Source organism: Taudactylus pleione, unplaced genomic scaffold, assembly GCF_031769625.1.
Source record: "Taudactylus pleione unplaced genomic scaffold, aTauple2 ptg000133l, whole genome shotgun sequence".
Lineage (NCBI taxonomy): Eukaryota > Metazoa > Chordata > Amphibia > Anura > Myobatrachidae > Taudactylus > Taudactylus pleione.
Window position 1 is genome coordinate 1,785,541 of NW_028284535.1, and position 22,696 is coordinate 1,808,236.

At 48.7% G+C, this 22,696-nt stretch overlaps 1 protein-coding gene across 1 annotated transcript in view; it reads right to left on the reverse strand.

The window, feature by feature from the left end:
* The window catches only part of IL17RC (interleukin 17 receptor C), a 74,224-nt gene that overhangs the window by 5,185 nt on the left and 46,343 nt on the right, over positions 1–22,696 (reverse strand). Inside the window, exons 12-17 of the mRNA XM_088473285.1 lie at positions 22,359–22,409; positions 20,718–20,766; positions 18,068–18,189; positions 10,931–10,999; positions 10,680–10,731; positions 140–235 (exon numbers count right to left, since the gene is read on the reverse strand). Coding sequence (XP_088329411.1) covers positions 140–235; positions 10,680–10,731; positions 10,931–10,999; positions 18,068–18,189; positions 20,718–20,766; positions 22,359–22,409 — 439 coding nt within the window. The remainder of the gene's footprint in view (positions 1–139; positions 236–10,679; positions 10,732–10,930; positions 11,000–18,067; positions 18,190–20,717; positions 20,767–22,358; positions 22,410–22,696) is intronic.

The following is a 22,696-nucleotide window of genomic DNA, read 5'->3' on the forward strand; positions in this document are numbered from 1 at the left end:
AGCCCCACTGACATCAGCAATGATCGATCAGAGCAGGAAGCTCCCTGGGGCTTGCGGTTGCAGAGACCCAACCTTAGGGTCTCGTCGCAAGCCCCGATGGTCGCGATGGTCCTGAGCGGAATCAATAAGGAAAACTCACTTTTCACATGCTGGTTTTTCAGGAGTAGAATCAGCAACAGGCAAGCTATGGCCACCAGGCTCAGCCCCCGGGACCACTTCCATCGTGATCTCATATCTGGGAAAAGAGCAGAAATCCGTTTGTTAATACACTGGTGTGACCATTTTTTCGGGATTACGTGTCTATGGTATTTACAGCAGATTGGGAGAGATGTACTAAGCCCTGGAAAGTGATAAATTGGAAAGTGATAAACTACCAGCCACTCAGCTCCTAACTGTCGTGTCACAGGCTGTGTTTGAAAAATGACAGTTAGGAGCTGAGTGGTTGGTAGTTTATCACTCTTCCCTTTATCACTTTCCAGAGCTTAGTACATTTGCCCCAAAGGGTGGTGTATGCATGCTGAATGTTACGGACGCTGTAGACATTCATGGCTGCAATTGTTTTACTGGTATGCAATGTTTGCGTTAATACGTTCTATATGCAGCACCTAGTGCCATCTGCATTATGATAATCAGGTCCTGGATTTGTACAAATGTCCAAGTGTATCAAATTCGCTCTGCCCAACTCCACCCGTCAGCAAACATCTTCTCCGCCACAGGGCTCCACAAACCCACGCGCTTTCTCCATGATGCAGCACCAGAAGATTTTGCATGTACCTCGCTGTATTGTGCCCACTTTATTTATTACCAGTTATTTATATAGCGCACACATATTCCGTAGCGCTTTACAGAGAATATTCGGCTATTCACATCAGTCCCTGTCCCAGTGGAGCTTACAATCTATATTCCCTACCACACGTACACACACACACACACACACTAGGGTTAATTATCTTGTCGGGAGCCAATTAACCTATCAGTATATTTTTGGAGTGTGGGTGGAAACTGGAGCACCCGGAGGAACCCCACGCAAGCCCAGGGGGAATGTACAGGCTACACACAGTTAGGGCAAAACAGTTAGGGGAGTGGAACCCATGACCTCAGTGCTGTGAGGCAGTAACGCTAACTACTACACCATCCATCCTGTCTAAAACGTCAGCATTTATCACATAAAACTAAGGTTTTATATATAAAGTTTACTTTAAATAATTTGCTTAGGGCAGCAGATAAACAAATCTTCAGCCCCTAAACTTTCACTAAACTTTAAATGGTCCACTAGCCAGGATGCAGAGAGGCGTAGGGGAGCGGGTACAAATTACTCAAGCTCAGGAGAGCAGAGAAGGCATGTCATAACCACGCCCCCAAAGCTGCACGCACCTTTGGTATGTTAATTCTGACGGGGCTTAACCACGCCCTCTCCAGTGCCCATGCCACACCCAGCACACGGGCCTGCCTAATGTCTCAGAAGTCCTCTCCTTGTTTTACCAGCATTACATCAAATACAGTAGTAGTAAGATTCCAATTAGGCATAACTAATGTATTGACAACACAAAAAGAATGTTTGGTACAAGGTTATTATTTAGTCATAACAACTTCTTTTCCTTGAGAGAGTTGTTATTCTTGGCAGGTGTCCTATACTAAGTAAGGGGAAATTTGTCTTTCACGACAATGTTGTGTCAAGAGCCCCGAAGCAAAAGTGAAAGAGAGAGAATTTATTACAATACAAAAAATTCCAACAAAACACAATGCAATAAAGAATTGCCCGGACATCTGGATAGTTGCTGGAGAAGTGACAGATATTTTTGTTGTACTTTAGAGCAGTGGTTCCCACACTGGGGACCTCATTCAGAGGCGGTCGTTAGTTGCAAGCGGTCGCACTGAATCAGGGCGGCCGCTTGCATCCCGAATGACCGCCTCCTTGTCGATCGCTAAGCTGTGGGTTAACACCCACAGCTCTAGCGACCGAAATGGGTGATGGTTGCGATGGTCAAGACCATCGCGACCATCGGGGCTTACGACCAGTCCCTAAGGTTGGGTCTGGGCAATCGTAAGCCCCAAGGAGCTTCCTGCTCTGATCCAGCGGGAACGCCTCCGTTTGGGCAGGCACGCCCCCTGGCCACCTCCCAAACGGGGCGAGCTGTCACTAACCATCGACAGCTCTCCCAGTCTGCTGCGAGACCCCTAGCGATGGAGCGTCCGTCGCTAGCCGGGTCTCACGCATGCGCACAACGGAGCCGGCTCCGTCGTTCGCATGCCCAGTGGGGCAACATCGACTCCGACTCCGAATGACCCGCTGGGTGCTGTGGCAGGTTTGGGAACAACTGCTTTAGAGGCAGGGGCATAACTAACTAGGTATTTGAAGGCCCCATAGCAAATGTTTGTAAGGGCCCCTATGTACCACCCAATGGTGAAAAATGTATATAACACATGTGACTTTGACAAGGAAGATGGGCCCCCCTCAGCTCTGGGCCCCATAGCAGCTGCATTACTTGTACCTATGGTAGTAACACCCATGTTAGAGGGTACTTGAAAGGTCAACTTCTTTCCCCTACAGTGTCCCTATTTTATTTAATTTGTTATCGGAAAGGAACATTTTACCGTATAATAAGTCCATAGGGTCCACAGGGAGACAATGGGGTGTATATGGGACCGGGCACCAACAGCAAAGCTTTCAATCCCAGGATGCTCCGGACTTTCCCCCTATACCCCGCCCACAGCCTGAGGGCAACTCAGTTTTGTTAACAAGCCCAGGGCAGGAGCAGGATAGGAGAGAAGGAAGACTGGCACAATGAAGAATCACACTCTCACACAGAGAAGGAAACAAGTGACCAAGAGAAGAAACCCATAGAAGCTAGGAGCGTCAGGGCGGGTGCCCTGTGGACCCTATGGACTTTGAAGAAAGAAAGTTAACAAACGGTAAGTTTTACCATAACTCTCCCTTTTCTTCTCAGGGTCCATAGGGCTCCACAGGGAGACAATGGGGATGTCCCAAAGCAGTTGTTCAAAGGTGGAAACGCTCCTGTGCTAATAGGAGAACCCTACACCCTAAGGAAGCATCCTGAGAGGCAAATGTATCAAAGGCCTAAAACCTAAGAAAGGTGTGGACAGACAACCAGGTGGCCGCCCTGCATAGCTGTTCAGCTGAGGCGACACGCCGGGCTGCCCACGTGGGACCCACAGAGCGAGTAGAATGAGCAGATATTGTAGCCGGCACAAGAAGGCCTGTGAGATAGTCATGCAAATCCATCTGGCCAGAGTCTGTTTGTTAGCTGGTAATCCCTTATTGTGGATATCATATAGGACGAAGAGGGAGTCCGATTTCCTGATGGACGTCCACGTACATCTTTAGTGCACGGACCACATCCAAAGAGGCATCACCTGCCGAAAGGTCTGATGATTGAAAGGCCGAAACTACAATTTCCTCATTTAGGTGGAAACGAGAGACCACCTTGGGAAGAAAGCCCGGGCGTGTTCTAAGAACCGACCTGTCCCAATGAAAGATTAAAAAGGGGGAGCGACATAAAAGCGCCCCTAAATCCGATACCGTACGGGCAGATGTGATAACCAGAAGAAACAGAGGCCCTGATTAAGAGCCGGACGCTCTGACAGAGCGCTCGGTCTGAATCAGGGCCGTCCTTCTTAATTTATAGAGCGGCCTCCTGGCCGCTCGTATAGCTGTGGGTGACCACCCACAGCTATAGCGAGCGGCCAGGAAGATGGTCGCGATGGTCAAGACCATCGCGACCATCGGGCTTGCAACGAGACCCTTGTGGTAGGGTCTCATTGCCGCAAGCCCTGGAGTGCTTTTGGCTCAATCAGAGCCGAAAGCACTCCCACTGACATCACTTGTGATGTCAGTGGGGCCGGCCCCAGACCGTAGGCTTGCGAGCGGGTCTGAATCAGGCCCAGAGTCCTCGCAGTGAGCCACTTGACCACTGCCAAATCCCATGGAACCACAGGAGGGACATTTGGAGGCTGTATACAGAGGAAAGTGTGAACATCTGGTAAAGGAGCCAGTCTGCGCCGGAACCAGATGTATAAAGCAGAGACCTGCACTTTCAGAGATGGTAGACGGAGGCCTAGATTCAATCCAGCCTGAAGGAAGGCAAGAAATCTAGACACCTTAAAAACCTGGGAGTCATAGTTTCTTGGAGCACACCATTGGAAATCTGCTTCCTAATTGAGAACTCCCCGGATGAATACCCTGGAGATGGCAGCCAGTTCATGTAAGAATGTGGGACACTTCTGCATTGCTGCCCGACTCTGAGTGGCCCCTTGGTGATTGAGGTAGGCCACTGCCGTGGCATTGTTGGACTATACTTGTACTGGCCTGCCCTGAAGAATATCCTGAGCCAGAGTGAGAGCTCTGTAGATGGCTTGAAGTTCCAAAATATTGATTGGTAACTTTGCCTCGACTGGGGTCCAGCGGCCTTGGAAGGAGACTTGCTGTCCGTGGTGAGGAGAGCCCAATCCGGGATCCAAAAGGGGCGACCCTTGTCTAAATGGAATGTCTGTAGCCACCAGGCTAGGGAAAGACGAACCTCCGGGAGGAGGCCCATTGTCTGGGATCGAACTAGATGGGGTACACCGTTCCACCTGGAGAGGATCAGGTGTTGTAGGGGCCTGGGGTGAAACTGAGCGAATTCCACCATGACGAAGATGGACACCATTGACTCCAATGTCTGCATTGCAGCGTGAATTGACACTCTACGCACTCGGTGTTATATTAAGGAGATCTTGTCTGTTAGAAAGATTCTCTCAACCTGAGAGTCCAAGAGGGCTCCTAAATGTACCATTCTCTGAGAAGGTGTCAGGGAAGACTTTTTCCAATTGATCAGCCACCCATGCGTTTGTAGGAAGGCAATTGTTACCTGCACATGGCGTTGAAGAATCTTTGGGGAGCTGGCCAACAGCAAGATGTCGTCTAAGTACGGCAGTAGTCTCATCCTTTGACGACGATGGGAGGCCACCATAACTGCCATGATTTTGGTAAAGACCTGAGGGGCCATTGAGAGGCCAAACGGTAGAGCTTGAAATTGGTAATACTGCTGTAGGATAGCAAACCAAAGATATTTTTGATGAGAAGGCACTATAGGTACATGTAGGTAAATGTCCTGAATGTCCAGAGACATCATAAAATCCCCAGGCTCCATAGCCAGGATAGTAGAGTGGAGGTTTTCCATACAAAATCTGGGCACCCTGATAAACTTGTTCAGAGATTTGAGATTGAGGATAGGCCGATGAGACAGTTGGGCTTCTGAACCAGGAAAAGGGTAGAATAATAGCCCTTCCCTCGTTGTGAGGAGGGGACCGGAATTATTATTGCTGAATTCAGACTGAATGGCTTTTTTGGGCAACAGGGCCTTGGTTGGGTCCGATGGAGGCCCTGTGCAAAAGAACTGCTGGGGTGGGTGGCCTCAGGAAGGATAGAGCATATCTGTGGGAGACCACTTCTCTTACGCAGGCATCTGGTGTGGTCTGATGCCAAAACTGGGCGAATTGAAGAAGTCGGCCTTCCACCCCGGGAGTCCCCAGGGAGAGGCCCGCCTGTCAGGCTATAGGCTTGTTCTCAGACTTGACAGGTGGACATCTAGTAGCCCAGGCTTGTTTGACTCTAGGCTTGGAGGCCTTGGCTGATGCCTGCTGCCATGGAAAGGACTGACCCTTAGCTTTTCCTTAAGGGCGAAAGGATGACGTCCGAGGCTTTGTATTATATGTAGAGGGCAGGAACGCCGTCTTGGAAGCTGCCAAAGTAGTCAAAATTTTATCTAATTCTGGAACAAATAGGATATCTGCAGAATAAGGAAGGGACTCCAGAACCCTTTTTGAACCCGAGTCCGCTTTCCAGGAACGGAGCCAAACAATACGGCGAGCCACTACCGAAGTGGCAGATATCCTGGAGAGCCGTATCCATAACTGCTTCTCCCAAGTAGGAGGCTGCATCTCTAATGTGATATATGTAGGATAGTTGTTCCCTTGAAGCATCAGGGGGGAATGTCTCTTCTAGGGCTTCTGTCCAACTCTTAATGGCTCTTGTCGCCCAGGCCGTAGTCCTAGCAAGATGAGTAATAGCTCCAGTAAGATGGTATATGGATTTGTGACAAGATTCTATATGCCTATCTGTAGTCGCCGTCAAGGAGGTTGCCGTATAGATAGGTAAGGTGGCATTCTTCACCAGACGTGTTACAAGAGAATCCACTGCTGGTGGAACCTCTCATTTAGTGCAATCAATAACTGGAATAGGGTAAAAGGAACTTAAACGTTTTGGAATTTGAAACCTTTTACCGGGCTTTATCCAAGCTTCGCTCATGTGATCAGATAGCTGATCAGAGTGAGGGAAAACTTGCTTAAACAGTGGTTGTTTTTACCTAGGAGTGGGCTTTCCTCTTCTATTTGTAAAGTAGAATTTACAGCTCTCACAAGAGCAGGAATATTTAATTTAGAGGGTGGCTCCTCGTCTCATGAGAAGGAGTCAGTGTAAGAGAGGTCTAGTAGGTTTAGTAGGTAAAGGCTTTTCCTTTGGCAGCATTTACTGAAAAACTGTAGAGGTATTAGCCAAACTCTGTACTGAGGAAGAGAGTACGTCTACCCATGGGGAGAGGCAAAGGATTTGCAGGGAGTACATGCTGTGGCCATTCCACAGGGTGTGGGCTGCCACGGGGACTGCTAAGTGGTCCGCAATCTTTGTCAGTACCTGAGAAAAGGCAGCCCAGGGTGGATCCTGAGGAGGAGACACCAGGGCTGAGGGGCCTGGGGCTGTGTAACAATTAATACAGAGACCATCCTGAATGAAGTCCTCTGTGGCTAATCCCACAGAGCAGGATTTACAAGACACCAGAGCAGGAGCAGCAGCATCAGCATCAGCCTGCTTGTTATTCTTTCCTCTGCTAGAACACACAGTATGATACAGTGCAGTGAACACCCTATAGTATGTGTAATATGGCACAGTGTAGTGTGCAACCGCGCTATATAGTATGTGACAGCCCTCACGAACACATACCTTAGTATATCAGGGTAAATTAGAATAAAAGGGAAAGGTATAAGCTGACAGTATACAAAGTAGAGATCAGCCCTAGCACAAGTCACATACAAACGCAGAAAAAAACACTATATATCTGCAATTGGCATTACATATCAACTACACAGACCGCAGTGGCTGGTAGCATATAGCGCTGTATAACCTGGCCCGTGGGAGAGATATACAGGGAGACTGGACCCAGCATTCCCGGAGACTTGTGCAGCAGAAAATGGCTGCCGCGCATCTCTGAGGAGGAGGAGGGTGAGGGAGGAGCAGCTCAGGAAACGGCTAGACCGCAGTGGAATGGCGCCCTGAGCTGGAGGAGGGGCTGTAGGGAGAGCGCCTTCTCCCCGTGCTGACATTAACCCCTGGCCTCTATATATGCCTCTGAGCCAGTATATTAATGCCCGGTGGTCTAGAGGAGTCGTGGGCGCACCAGTGTCCACATCAGCGCCTCCGGTCCGTCTCCTGAGACCAGAGGCTAGACTGTGTAAAGATGTGGGCCCCTGCAAGCGGGGGTGCGCCTTACCTGTCCCCTGGATTCCGGGCTGCAGTCTGGGGTCCGGGAAGCTTGCTAGCTAGTCCCCCCAAGAGCCCCGCGGGAGTACCTAGCCATAGCTTGGTGTCACGGCGCCACAGAGGGGTGATGGAAGCAGCCCCACTGTTAAAAATGGTGACCCAGTTCCTGCCGGACACCAACTAAACTGAGTTGCCTCAGGCTGTGGGCGGGGTATAGGGGAAGGACCGGATGCATCCTGGGATTGAAAAACTTTGCTGTTGGTGTCTGGTCCTCCAAGGTCCCACCTACACCCCATTGTCTCCCCTGTGGAGCCCTATGGACCCTGAAGAAGAAATGTCACTTATTTACTTTATTTATTTTCTGATACTGCAACAAGCTTGGGGCCTGATTCAGAGCCGCTCATTAGCGGCTGCTCGTTTGCTCCGAGCGATGTTTGCACAACTGCGCATGCGTACGGATTGTAATACGCATGCGCGAACCAGTCAGTGCGGCAAGAAATCGTTTGCTCGCAATATAGCGAATGCCTGCTATTTTGAGTGACAGGAGAAGGCGTTTGTGGGTGGTAACAGGGGAAGGTGCTTGAAAACGGGGAGTGGAGATCCGAACGCAGGCGTGCTTAAAGGTCAAAGCGGGCGTTTTATGGGTTTCATAATTATCACAGCAGCGTCATCAACCACGTCAGTTGGGTGTCTTTTAGCCAAAACTGCTCGCAATATAGTGGTAGGAAAAACCAACCACAAGAATAGCGAACAGTTCATACGCTGTTCGATGTACTCGATTAATCTAATAAATAGCGGACATGACGTATGATGCGAGCGGCCAGGGGGCGTATTTTTCAAATAAACGAGCGCATGTTTTGTTCGCTCGTTCAGACATGGAGGCGGCAATAGACCGCAAGGAGCGAACGGTTCATTTGAATAGCCACCCCCTTTTTCTGAACGAGCGAGCGCTAATAGCGATCAGCTCTGAATCAGGCCCTTTGTTCATAAATTAGAAAAGGTCAATTACGATCCTGCAAAACTGTGACCCAGAAGCGCTAGGTAATATTGCAGTGTCAAGCGCATATATTTACTCTTTTGCGCCCGTTTATACATAGCGTTGTGCGGCTCTGAGAGTTAATATGGTAATGACAGTGCAGGAGAAAAAATATTCATCTTCTGTGGATTCCAAAGTGTGCACACAGGCAGGGGTGCAGAGAGGGGGGGGGGGGCAGGTACAAATTACCTGGGCCCAGGCTTGCTGGAGGGGCCCTGCGGGGTCCCTGGTCTGGCACCGCCCCCCCCCTCCCTCCTACATCACAGCAGCGCAGCACACGCTGCTGTGTGCTGGGCTGCAGTGGGAGACTGCTCACAGCAGCTGGAGCAGTCTCCTATGCCTATGGGGGGAGTGATCATGCTGATCGGCTGTGCGCCAGGCTGAGGGGCTCACAGTGCCCCCCTCCCAGTGAAGCGGCGCTGCTAAAATGTTTTTTTTATTCTGTGTTTTTTTCCTAAGGGGGCGTGGCCACGCCTCCCCTGATTAGGCCACGCCCCCTGTCACCCGGGCCCGCCGTGGCTCTTGGCTGCCCTGCACACTGGGGGCCAAATGTAATAGCCTGCGGGTTTGCAGAATTAGCCAATTTAAATTGTCTCTTTAAATCCTGCAACTGGATCACCAAAATATTGGCAAACTCCACAACTCGCTGCGCTGTTACACTCACAAGTCTCCTAAAGTGCTAAGTATATGGATTTCTTGTTGCCATATGCGCAGTTAAGCAAAATTAAACGGATGTCTGGATATTTTACAAAAGGTAAATGTAAGAATTCTACCATTGTATATGATCATTTGATCACTGAGCTCAATATTCTATCAGTGCTACGGAAGATATTTGTTTTAACCTCAATTATAGCAGCATTCCCAGGGAGAGTATATAATAAATAATGCAACCTGCAGAGGGCGCCATTCTCCGGAGACCGGGGGCTGCTCCCAGGGCCGGATTAAGGGGGGGCGCGACAGGGGCGGTTGTCCCTGGGCCCCCACACACAGAGGGCCCCCACACTACTACATGCAGCAGCACTGAATGTGCTGCTGCATCAGCTTGGGGCAGGACGGTAAGTGCCGTCCGCACTACACAGCACAAACACACAGCCGCCAGCAACGGCAGCTGTGTGTTTGTTTTAGCAGCCGATGAGAGTCACACAGACTCTCATCGGCTGCTGTGCTGCGGCCCACTGCCGGAGCCTCCGTCTTCCGGCTCCTGCAGTGGCTGATGGGAGAGACGTCGACATCGACCCCCTCATGCAGAGCGGGCCGGCCTGGGAGGACGCCGGACGGAGGAGCAGATGCCGGAGCGGGGATTAAGGTAAGTGGAGATTTTTTTTTTGTCCTGTGTGTGTCTGGCCGGGGGGGGGGGGACGGGACGGACAGACTACTCCTAAGGGCACTGCTGGGGGGGACAACGGACTACTCCTAAGGGCACTGCTGGGGGGGACTACTCCTAAGGGCACTGCTGGGGGTGGGGACGGACTACTCCTAAGGGCACTGCTGGGGGGACGGACGGACTACTCCTAAAGGCACTGCTGGGGGGGGGAATGGACTACTCCTAAGGGCACTGCTGGGGGGGGGGACGGACTACTCCTAAGGACACTGCTGGGGGGGGAACGGACTACTCCTAAGGGCACTGCTAGGGGGGGGGACAGACTACTCCTAAGGCCACTGCTGGGGGGGGGGGGAACAGACTACTCCTAAGGCCACTGCTGGGGGGGGAACGGACTACTCCTAAGGGGACTGCTGGGGGGGGAACGGACTACTCTTAAGGGCACTGCTGGGGGGGGGAACGGACTACTATGGGCACTGCTGGGGGTAATACTAGGGGTACTGCTGGGGATACTACTGGGGGCACTGCACACTGCAGGGACCACTACTGGGGGACACAGCATAGAGAGGGGATCACTACTAGGGGTACTCCTGGGGGGGACTACTGTTGAGGGGGGACTGCTACTGGGGGCACGGCTGGGCTGGGCTCTGTGGCTTGAAGGGGGTCCCCACAACTTAGTTGCCCTGGGGCTGGGGCCCCAACAAGCCTTAATCCGGCCCTGGCTGCTCCGTACCTCTGCTGTTCTTGATGAATAATGACCTGGCACATTTGACTACAAATGCACTTACACTTATCCAGAGAGCAGACGTAGACATAACCATCTTGGCCCGATTTCCAAATCTAAAAAAATAAATGCATAATATAAACTGATTATACATCAATTCTGATAAGCTTGTTGTTTATAGATTACAGTGTTCAAATAAAAGCATCAAGATGACATTCCCCACTCTGAGATCTGTAGGGGGAAGTCCAGGCAGTATTCTAATTTGCCCTTTATGAGGAGGAAACATGTTATGCTATGTGGAAAGCAGCAGCTCACCTTCCTACACTTTTCAGACATAATGTCCTCCACTATCTTCTCCTCTAGGAATCCAGCATCTCTGCTCATCTGTAGGCAGAAAGATGACAGTAAGGGTCTATGCCCACCTACGCAGTTTATATACATATTAGTTCCATGGTAAAAGCATAAAACCCAATTCAGAAGACAATAGTCACAATAATCAGATTCAGTAGGGCTTATTTACTAACATTGAAATTGTTTTTTTTTGCACAATGTGTCCTGATCTGGGGCATCCACAAAATAAGCCAAATGAACCAATCAGCATCTCATAACTTCATTGTTATCCTGCTATAATGAAAAGGTTTTGGAGCGCCCCCTAAGCTGTTAAAGTAAATGTAATAGCCTGTGACTTGTAATGTAATAGCCTGTGACTTGTAATGTAATAGCCTGCGACTTGCAGGCATCTGCGAGATCCTGGCGTTCAGGGCGATCTAAAAAACTATCCTGTTTTGCCTTTTAAATGCTTATCGTCTAGAGTCACCGGGATCTCACCGTTGCCTGCAAGTGTGCCTCCAATGTGTACGGAGCTAGGAGTCTATTCATGCAGAACATGAACTGGCGACCGAAAAATATCACTATATATCGCATCATATAGACTTACCTGTCCGGCGTTTTCCTCCGGTAAACGGCCCCTCTGCGATACCGGGAAGCAGTGCGAAGACAGTGTCGAAGCCGGATGATTGGCTGAGACCAAATCTTAAACTGATATCTGGCGACGCCATTTTGTGTCACCTCTGACGACGCCATCTTGCGTCGTCAGCACGAAACCATTGTGTACGATGCTATATTTGATTATTCGCGTCGTGCTTCTGCTTTGCTACCGCATATTGTTGAAAGTCCTATCAAAAACTATACGCACATTAAATAATACATATAAAATATATAAGACGCACAACGCACAGTTGCGCTGTTTATCAAAGCACAAAACACATAGACGCACAACACATACTGGCACCTTTATATTTTCACTCCCACACATGCAATCACTTATAAAAAGGTTCCCAAGCATTAAGCTTAATATTAGAGGTTTTATTAGCGAATACTTATGTTGTGAAATGTAATGTATATGATATTTAAGGTACATAAGCTAGTAGACATATCATGTTTGGTACCATTCTAAATCACTGTTTATTTGCAGATCTCCGGTCCTATCGGCAAGGAGATCGCATCAAGCGTCTGCAAGTTATGAACTATATGAAATTAGTGGTTAGAATGTAAAGCTGTATGTAGTGTTTTTTACTAGTTTAAACCAGTTCTTCGGCGGGAAAACCACACAAAGCAACGTCTGAGGAACTGGGACCCCCAGTGATGCTATATGAACTGTCCAATGACCTGCATCGTACCAGAATGTACAGGAGAAAGACCCATTGGAAACCTGTTAACTAGTTTCTTTGTTCTATAAGGTATATACAGTAGGACCTCATTCAGAGTCGGTCGTAAGCGGCCGCTCGGTCGTACGCATCCGATGTTTCCAAACCACGCATGCGTACGGTTAGTTGTGCACATGTGCGTACGAGACCTTGCGATCCAAAATGCTGTAGATCGTACGGCTTACGAGCAGGAAGTGGCTTCCGAGAGTTGATTGACATGAAAGGCCGTTTGTGGGTGGTGACGGGGGTGGTGGTCTGAAAACGCAGGCGTTCCTCACCATTTTGAGGGCGTTTTAGGGGCGTACATAAATTACCTGCTATGACCGACATAGAAGGCCGGAAGTAGTAAAACGTCACTCTGCGAGCAAGTTAGAGGCCTGACTGATCGTACAGCTTAAGGTTGGGTACGTGCTCTCTCAAGCCCCAGAGTACAATCGATGCTATCGAATGTTACCGATGTTCGGAGTGATGTTTCTATTTTGAGCCACACAATGCAAGCAGCTAATAATCGTTTGTTGTTGCTAATAACACTGCTAATTGGCTTGTAATTGATTCAGCTGCGTTTGCATTACCGAATAATAAGAATAAATATATTTCAGGGGGACGGCTTATTCTATGCGTTTTTTTTGTAATTTTTGGTGTAATTTGCACACAACACCGGCCGCAACCATCAGAAGAAAATTAACATACAGCGGCTGACAACGATTGACTCGATCGCTAGCTGCTATCACTCGTTAGCTAGAGGAGGTGCATTGTTCACGTATGGGCGTCACTTTGGTTGCGACCGACCGGCCGTGCGATCGCTTCCTTTTTCAGTTTTGCGGTCGTTAGGCGTACGACCGAGCGGCCGCTTACGACCGCCTTTGAATGAGGGCCATAGCCTGCTCCCTGGTTATAGTATAAAGCCATTCTTCTTGGATGACCACAGGCTTCTGGAGAGACGACTGTATGCTGGGACCAGTGCGTACGCGCAGGGCTGCCATCAGAAATTGTGGGGCCCGGTACTGACAAAATAGGCAGGGCCCCCTCCCCGGGATAAGGGACAGAGGTGGGCGGAATTGTGGATGTGGGTGAAGCTACTTCAGGGGTGAGGGACAGGGAGGGCTGGACCTATTGGGAGTACAGGGATTAGACATGGTGGGGGGTGTGGCACAGGGGGCATGGAAGGCTGGACAAGGGGGGGTACTGGGCTGGGAAGGGTGGCACAAGGGAGGGAAGGCTGGGGGGGCAAAGGGCAGGGAAGGCAGGCTGGCTGGACGGGGGGCGCAGGGAAGGCTGGTATATTATTGTTGTTATTATTATATCATCAATTCATTTTTTTTTTGTCATATTCGAGATTTAGACAATTGCGAAAAAAAATATTTTTAAGCACCTTATAAATTTTGGTAGACACAGGCAGCCTGGGAGAAGGAGCATCGGCTGCATTTCCGGAGATAGAGGGGACCCAGATCAGTGGTCGAAGTGGGGCGGTATACGGCGGTATGACATACCGCCACTTCCCGGCCCCACTTCATTTTAGATGTAGAAAAGATTGCACCAGCGCTGGGATCCAGTATGGGATCCCAGCGCTGGAACAGCGGCGGCAATGTGTTAAGATGTGTCCCGCAGGGGACACATCTCAATCGGGGCAGTGGAGGCGCTGACATGTAGCCGGGACAAAGTACCTGGTCCCGGCTGCACTGTAAGCACCACGTACTGGGCGGCTGCCAGCCAATCACGAGGCACGCAGCCGCCAGCCAATCACGGGACTCGCGGCCGCCAGCCAATTGCAGGGCTCGCAGCCGCCAGCCAATGAGAAGCTGCCAAATGGCAGCTTCTCATTGGATCACAGCGGAGCCAGATAAACTGCAGTGAAGACCCGAGGATCCTGGTGGCTCCACTCCAGCAGCGCAGGTAAGAGAGAATTAGAGAGAGGGGAGGGTGTGAGAGAGGGAATAGAGAGAGGGGCAGACAGAGGCAGGCTAGCTATTGTAGGGGGTGAAAGAGAGAGGGAATCAGTAAGGGCAGGGTGTGAGAGAGGGGAGCAGGCAGGGAGAAGTGTGTGTGTGTGTGTGGGGGGGGGGGGGGGTTAGAAGTACAATGGAGTGATATGGAAGCAGGGGCCCATGGGGGGGGGGGAAAGATTCAATCTCCATACCCCCACCTCTAAATTACCACTTCGAGCACTGACCCAGATAGCAGAGCTGCAGAGGTGTGGAATGCAGGGATGTGCGGTACCGCATGTCATCACTGGTGGAATGCACCCGGCAGTCAGCCCAGAGAAGAAACGAAGTCTCGGTGGCATTTAAAACATAGAGCTGGCCGCGAGCCAATCACAGCTCGCGGAACGGCAGCCAGCCAATCAGCAGCGGCCGCTGCTGTTCCACAAGCTGTGATTGGCTAGCGGAACTGCAGCCAATCAGCAGCGTTCGCAGCCGGCAGACTGCTTTCTTCTCTGGCTTCCAATTCGTTCCACACCTCTGCAGCTCTGCTACCAGGGCCCCCTCTCTCTCCGGGCCCGGGACTGGAGTCCCCGAGGTCCCCCCCTGATGGCGGCCCTGCGCATGTGTATGTATCGGCTTGTACCTTTTGTATTTAATTGTCTTTTGCGCTAATTGTGTTAGATCAAAGCGTGTAACTTTCTTTTATTGCAATAAGAACTTTTGTGCTTTGGAACCACAATATGTCTGGAAAGCAATTATTTCTTATGCGACTTGTAGCGCTAAACAGCGACATAGATTTAGGGGTATCAATAACACACATATCAGGAGCCCGATATGCCGGCTTCTTATGCGCCTGCGTCTGAGAGCAGCAGGTCACGTCAGACCTGCTGCAAAGGACGTTGGTCTAAAGGGGGCGGAGCCAGCACCGGATGCTGGGCAGAGAGCAGGGAAGCATTTAACTTCCCTGCTCTTCTCGTTTCGCTGTAATCTGTATGCAGCTGAGGAACAGAAAGCTGAGCTTCACTTTCTCCTATGAATAGCTCTCCCCATACTAGTGTATGGGGAAGCCATCCAGCCATGGAGCGGGGGCGCCGCTGGGGATGTCATGAACTCCACGGTAACCCGCTTTATGAGTAGAATGAAGCAGTGGAAAGCCCTGTTTTCAGTTAAACAGAGCTTTTCCCTACTTCATGAATAGATCCCCTAATCTCTAAATTAATACCAGATAATATAGCGTGTTTCACTCATAGGAGTTCCAGGGCCGGTGTATAGAGCCTGGAGAATATTTTACAAGGTTAATAATTATACATGACATTCCGAGAATAGACAAGCATTATGTAATCGTGTACAGACTGTATACAATTTATAAGCAGTATTTAGTTGGCACAACGGGATGCAGGATCTTATATTTGGTGCCTGTGGTGGGCGGTGGCTGCACCCTGGTATAATAAAGATACATGAGTCAGCCTAGGGGTATTGCATGGATACTTTGTAGTCTTACTTCCTTCTTTTACATTGTATTGCACCAGCCTCAACCTCCTATCTGCCCTGTATAATCTCTGCTTTGTGCTGGCACTGTGGCGTAACTATAAAGTTTGCTCCCCCCTGCCAAAAAAGTTTCAGGCGTCCCCCCCCCCCCCCCCAAACAAACACACCCAAAGATGACGTTTAAGGTGTGTGGTTTCATGATACAGTAATGTCCCTTACACATTATGCCACACTAAGTAATGCCCCTTATAGCACATTATGCCACACCTTAATGCCCCTATAACACATTGTTCCACACCGTATTGCCCCTTACAACACATTATGCCACACAGTAATGCCCCTTACACATTATACCTCTTATAACACATAACGCCACACAGTAATGCCTTTATAACACATTATGCTACACTAAGAAATACCTCTAATAGCACATTGTGCCACACAGTAATGCCTCTTACACATTGTGCCACACAGTAATGCCCATTACATCCCACCTTAACAGATCTACTTCACCAGCCCTCCTCTCCGCTCCTGCCAGTCTGTCACCTCAGCTCAAGACAGGTTGCACAGTTTCTATGTCTGTGTAGAACCAGATTATTGGGAACATAGCTTATAACCTGTAAACTGCGTGCATCAAGTTAGTGCCCCTTATACAGTGCCCCCTGTAGTTGTGCCCCTTATGCAATGCCCCCTGTAGCAGTGCCCCTTATGCAATATCCCCTGTAGTAGTGCTCCTTTTGCAATGCCCCCTGTTGTAGTGCCTCTAATGAAACGCCCCCTGTAGCAGTGCCCCTTATGCAATGCCCCCTGTACTAGTGCCCCTTAAGCAATGCCCCCTGTAGCAGTGCCCCTTATGCAATACCCCCTGTAGTAGTGCTCCTTTTGCAATGCCCCCTGTTGTAGTACCTCTAATGAAACGCCCCCTGTAGCAGTGCCCCTTATGCAATGCCCCCTGTTGTAGTGCTCCTTTTGCAATGCCCCCTGTTGTAGTGCCTCTTATGCAATGCCTCCTGTAGTAGTACCTCTTATGCAGGGTCCTCTGTTGTAGTGCCTCTTATGCAATGCCTCCTGTAGTAGTGCCCCTTATGCAGGGCCCTCTGTAGTAGTGCCCATATGCAGTGCCCCTGTAGTTGTGCCCATATACAATGCCCCCTGTAGCTGTGCCCATATGCAGTAACCTCCTGTAGTTGTGCCCATATGCAGTGCCCCCTATAGTAGTGCCCATATGCAGTGCCCCCTAAAGTAGTGCCCCTGTAGTTGTGCCCCTCCCAGTACTTACCTGATTCCAGTACTTACCTGACTCCACGCGACCATCGTCCGGGCTGTTGCTCCCGCTGCTGTGCTGACTGGATCGAACGTGATCCATCAGGCGCGGCCACGCAGGCTCCTCACGTCGCGGGTGAAGTCATGACGTCACCTGCGCACTGCATCACTGGGAAGGTTGGCCTCTGAAGTGATTGGAAGCTTCCTTAGCCTCTGATCACTTCAGAGGCCAGCGTTCACAGTTGCAGTGGTGAAGCAATGGCCCCCGGCACCCCCAAACCACCGCGAGGGCTGCGCGGGCCATAGTAACACCACTGACTCCACCTCTTTATCTCTCAGCAGGTCATTGCCCAGAGCGTCACACTGCCTCCGCTTCTAATTATAGGGCCTGATTCAGAGTTCAACGCTATTCCGATGTTCACGCAGATGAGCGATTATTGGTGGTTTGCGCATGCAACACAGCCGCATTATGCACACGCTGCAAATAAATTGCGCTCGCTGTGAGGATTCACTCGCAATTGATTGACAGGAAGAGACCGTTTCGTGGGTGGCTACGTGGAGTTCCAGACAAAACGCGGCCGTGTCGGGGGGGCTGTCTCCTGGGCGTGTACTAGCCCGTGTCTGTGATCACGCACGCAGAGAACTAAGGAACTAAGCTCCAGGGTCACAATTACCGTATCCATTCCGAGTGACCATAGACTCACTCGGGGAGTCGATGTTTTCAGGATCTGCATCCGATACTATGATTGTGTACAATACAAATTCCGCTGGCTGATACATTAGCATATTTTAGCAATTGCTAAGCTGCAAAAATTTGCAAATGCATTTGCATTAGCGTACGAATCAGACCCATAGTCACCCGCACATCAGAGAAGCCTTCCTTCCTACATTACTGCTAACACCCTCCGTTGATAGCAAAGACCACCAAACCTACCAGTTAACCTGCCTTTATAGGAGAATAACATGGAACTGAAAATGCTTTTATTCTTCTAAAGAATGTGGCCCCTGGGGGGCACTGTAACATTCGGGCCTAGGAATGATGTCACTGTCTCCGCGGCAGTAGGGTGCAGTACCTGATGCGTCGTGTTGTACAATAATGTGCAGCCGGTGGCCTGGACTAGGCAGAGAGAGACTATAGTCCTTTTGTGCTCTGAGACATGTACAATGGCCTCTTCGTTACTCTTCTGATGGGTCCCTGTGATGTAAGACAAAGGTCTGCTGATTGAGAGGTCACCAGGGAGAGAGATAATTATATAAAATAAGAATTCTCTCTCAAGTCTTAAAAATGTAAGCTAAAAATCAGAAATTGCTATTAACTCTTCTGCTCAATACAGAACGTCTTAACTTTGGACTCCAGACATAGGTTGACTGTATTTGCCGAGTATAGGACACTGTGACACAGGTTCTCAAAGTTGGTCCTCAGGACCCCAAACAGTACATGTTTTCCAGGCCTTCTCACAGAATAGCAAGTGAAAAAATTTGCTCCACCTGTGGAACTTTTAAAACGTGTCAGTGAGTAATGAATACACCTGTACACCTGTTAAGTAACCTGGAAAACGTGATCTGTGTGGGGTCCTGGGGTCCTGCTATAATCTCCTCTGGTATAGGAGATTATAGCACAGGCCAGAGCAAGGGTTCCCAACCATGGTCCTCAAGTCACACTAACAGTCCAGGTTTTAAGAATAGCCATACTTAAGCATAGGTGTCCTAATTAGTACCTCAGTTATTTTGATTTAACCATCTGTGCTCAACCATGGATATCACTAAAACCTGGACTGTTAGTGTGCCTTGAGGACCGACGTTGAGAAACACTAGGCCAGAGGTTCCCAAATGTTCACCTGTGCAGGGCCGGCTCCTGACACGTTCTGTCAGTGTGGCCTCACAGGGGCGCCGGGTCCGGACGGAGATAATCCCCGCCCTCCACGCATCTATCGTAGGTATTATTATAAGGTGAGGGGGAGGACACATGGAAGGAGCGGGCGGAGGGGAAACACGGAATGGCGCTGGGCGCAAAGCACAGGTGACCTAAATAGTACCTCAGTCAATTAAAGTTAACCACATGTGTTAAACCATTGGATATCTCTAAAACCTGAACTGTTGGGGAGCCTTGAGGACCGTGTTTGGGAACCTCTGGCATAGGCCAGTGCTTCTCAAACTCGGTAGTCAGGAACTTACACAGGTCACATTTTTCAGGTGCACAGGTGTATTCATTACTCACTGACACATTTTAAAATATCTACAGGTGGTGATAATTATTTGTATATGTTATATATGTGATTCTGTGAGTAGACCTGGAAAACATGCACTGTCTGGAGTCCTGAGGACCAAGTTTGAGAACCTGTGGCATAGGCCTAAGGTTCCTAAACTCCGTCATTACAGTCCAGGTTTTAAAGATATCCATCCAGATGGTTTGATCAAATTGACTGAGGTACTAATGAAGTCACCTGTGCCTGTGCTCAAGCATGGATATCTTTGAAACCTGTACTGTAATAGAGGAGTTTGGGAACCACTATATTATTTCTATATTGTAATCATTTATCTAGTATTTAATAATAAAGATATTAAAATATCCACTTTTGCATAAAAATATATAACCAGTACATCTTATCTATACATCATGATAATTCTAAATGAAAACAAATATATATATATATATATACACACACACACACACACACACACACACACACACACACACACACACACACACACACACACACGTTCTACAATGAGTCATTTGGAATTTGGGAAAGCAAATTATGCCTCAACTCCTCTTCCTTGCAGTGTAGGTTTTCAACACATCCCTGTCTAAGCACACCCTAGCAACTTCCACTTGTTTGCAGCCGCCAATAATCTACTTCTGCTTTTCCAACTTCCATTTTATGTCACCTATCTGTTTCAGGTGAAATGGGTGATGTTGGAAAGCATGTTGTTCTTAAGCTGCATACACATGTAAAGATTTTCTGTCCAACCATCCAACTAGTTTGGAATGAAAATCTGGTAACGTATTGGAGTAAGTGATGATCAGCAATTTGCTCCCAAATGCCAGAAAATGGACAAAAACTGTTTGAACAAATTGTTTAGATCAAACATTTAACAAACTTGTCTAACGTCCATTTTCATCTGTTTTCTGGCATTTAGGAGCCAATTGCTGATCATCAGTTACTCCCATACATTACCAGATTTTCATTCCAACCAATCAACTAGTTGGCTGGTTGGACAGAAAATCTTTACGTGTGTATCGACTTTAACTAGATCCTTACACAGGAATTATATAAGTTAAATAGTAAGCATTCTTATCTACTCTTCTAAAGGTGCATACACACGTAATGATTTTTTGAACGATTTAACTATAACGATGTTGTTATCGTTCAAAAAATCGTTCAATTTCTGAGTTATAACAATGATCGAAAATCGTTCAAGCCTGCTCCCGTTTGTAGTTCATTTCAGACTGTCCAACATAACGAGTTTCATTAAGGGAAGGAACATTTTTCGTTCATCGTTGTAAAAATCGTTTATTACACTTCAAAAAATCGTTCACTTTTCAAGGGAAATCTGACAGATAATCTGACAGATAATCGTTGGTTACAAAATCGTTACGTGTGTATGCACCTTAAGGGCTATCTGAGATGTGCCCAATAAACCCTCAATATGCACATTTTCCCCGTAAACTACATTCTCACCAGGCTTTATAACTGGAGTTTACCGTACAATGCCACTTACCCCTATAAAATGAGCAGTTCGTGTGCAAGATCTCCCCTTTGACCGACACCTGTAAAGCAATGAATAGAAACAAGTTATTATTTAATCCTGATTTACAGCACCCAGGAGGCGTAATACAGTTCCTACCATCCCCCACAAGGCTAAAAGTGCACTCTGTAACCCTTGCAGTGCAATCATGCATTCATAGTGCGTGATCCCGAGCCGCAAGCAATCCACACTCAATGCCGCTGTTCACGTAGCTGAGCGATTATCTGCAACTGCGCTAAAATTTCTGAAAACCTACAAGGCCTGCCTATGGCACATGCTTTACATAGAGTAAACGTATAAAGGCGTTGTTGCAATCAGGTCAGCCGGTATTAGAAATGTTGCAGAAAAGTGAGGGGCGTTCCTTGGCGGGGGTGAGTAGCGCACGCAAAAATGGTCCATTCAGTGGGTGTGTTATGGTAGTGTCACGAGTGCGTCAATGCAAGCGGTTGCGTTCACAGACGCAGGTATAGGAGGCCATAGTCAGGCAGAGATACTGCACCCGCCTTTGGGCTGGTGCAAGTTTCGATGGTGCAACCGATGGTAGTGTATAAGGGCGCACCAATCGGTATTAGAGCGTGCGCGGGCGCTAAAGGTTGGCGACTCAGTCCTTGCACATTCGGATGCACGGTTGTACACCAGGGAAGGAACAGCCCCTCAATTCACCCCCCTCACGGCATGATCTTACCTTAGATTTATGGGGGTTTTATGTACGTAGCTCTATAAGGCTGCAAACAAAAAGCCGCTAGCTTGGAGCTAGCGTAAATGCAGCATATGGCCGCACTTTCCTGCCCCCGTTTTGTAGTATTGTCTCAGTCGTCGCACCCTAAACATCGCAGCATGATTGACATGCTTCAGCATTTCGGGAGGGGGGGGGGGGGACGGCTTGGAAGGAACAGCGAATGATCTCGCAGAAGGAGACCTGCACATGCGGAATACAGATCCTGGGGATGTCAGGTCTCCCACAATCGGTGCTGTGCGCAAACCATCCTACTACTCCCAGAGTCCGGTACTTTTTTTTATGTTTATTTTGTATTTGAGTTTTATACTTTACCTGGTGAATGACACTTTTGCTTTCATTAATAAAATAGTCCAGGCTCTATTCTCTCTTCTGTATACGACACTACCTTACAGTATAATGCGTACAAATAGGTCAATGTGACCTTAGCATGTACTGTACTACAACACATCTCCGCGCTGTCTCTACGCCTCTTCTATGCAATCCTGGCGCCTAAGTATACACAGCACGCATATGACTAAGGCAATTCTTAGTTTCTCTGTTGGACAGGCCAAGGTAAATATTAGATATAAGAGCCAATGATCCCAAAGTATATATGCATAAATATTACTAGGCACAATAGTTTCTCAATCGCTTTTATTTTATTCCCCAATAATTTGTTATTTTAGCCATGTCTTTGTTGCAAAATTGGATTAACATTAGAGCTATGGTTTCCCGACGCTAAAAAAACCTTTCAACCAAAGCTTTAAACCGCTGTGGATCCAGAATAGTCATAACGGTAAACCCCAATCTGGGTAGAAATCACTGTATAATTGGTGTTTAGGATTCTTTTTTACTCCAATACTACATGGGGTGATAATTAGCCTGGCGGGTCTTACCTGGACACAGATGGACGGGTCCAGCTGCTCCAACTTAATAGATTCCATTTGCTGTTTAGAAACAGAGTGAAGTTCTGGTTACGCCAAACGCAATGTACCAACATTAAACAAGACGTCACTATAGAGCTATATTTGGGCTGATGCAGAGGTGAACGCAGCGCAGCGCAGCGCAGAGGTATGCGCGCAGTTGGCCAATGTTTTTTTTTTTTACTGTGCATGCGCGCCAATTATCTGCACAGAGACGCAGTGCAGATTCAGACGCGGGGTCTGGGAATAATAGTGGGCATGGTGTGGGTGTTGCTGACATAAGAGGAAACTGCACCTGACATAAGACTGCG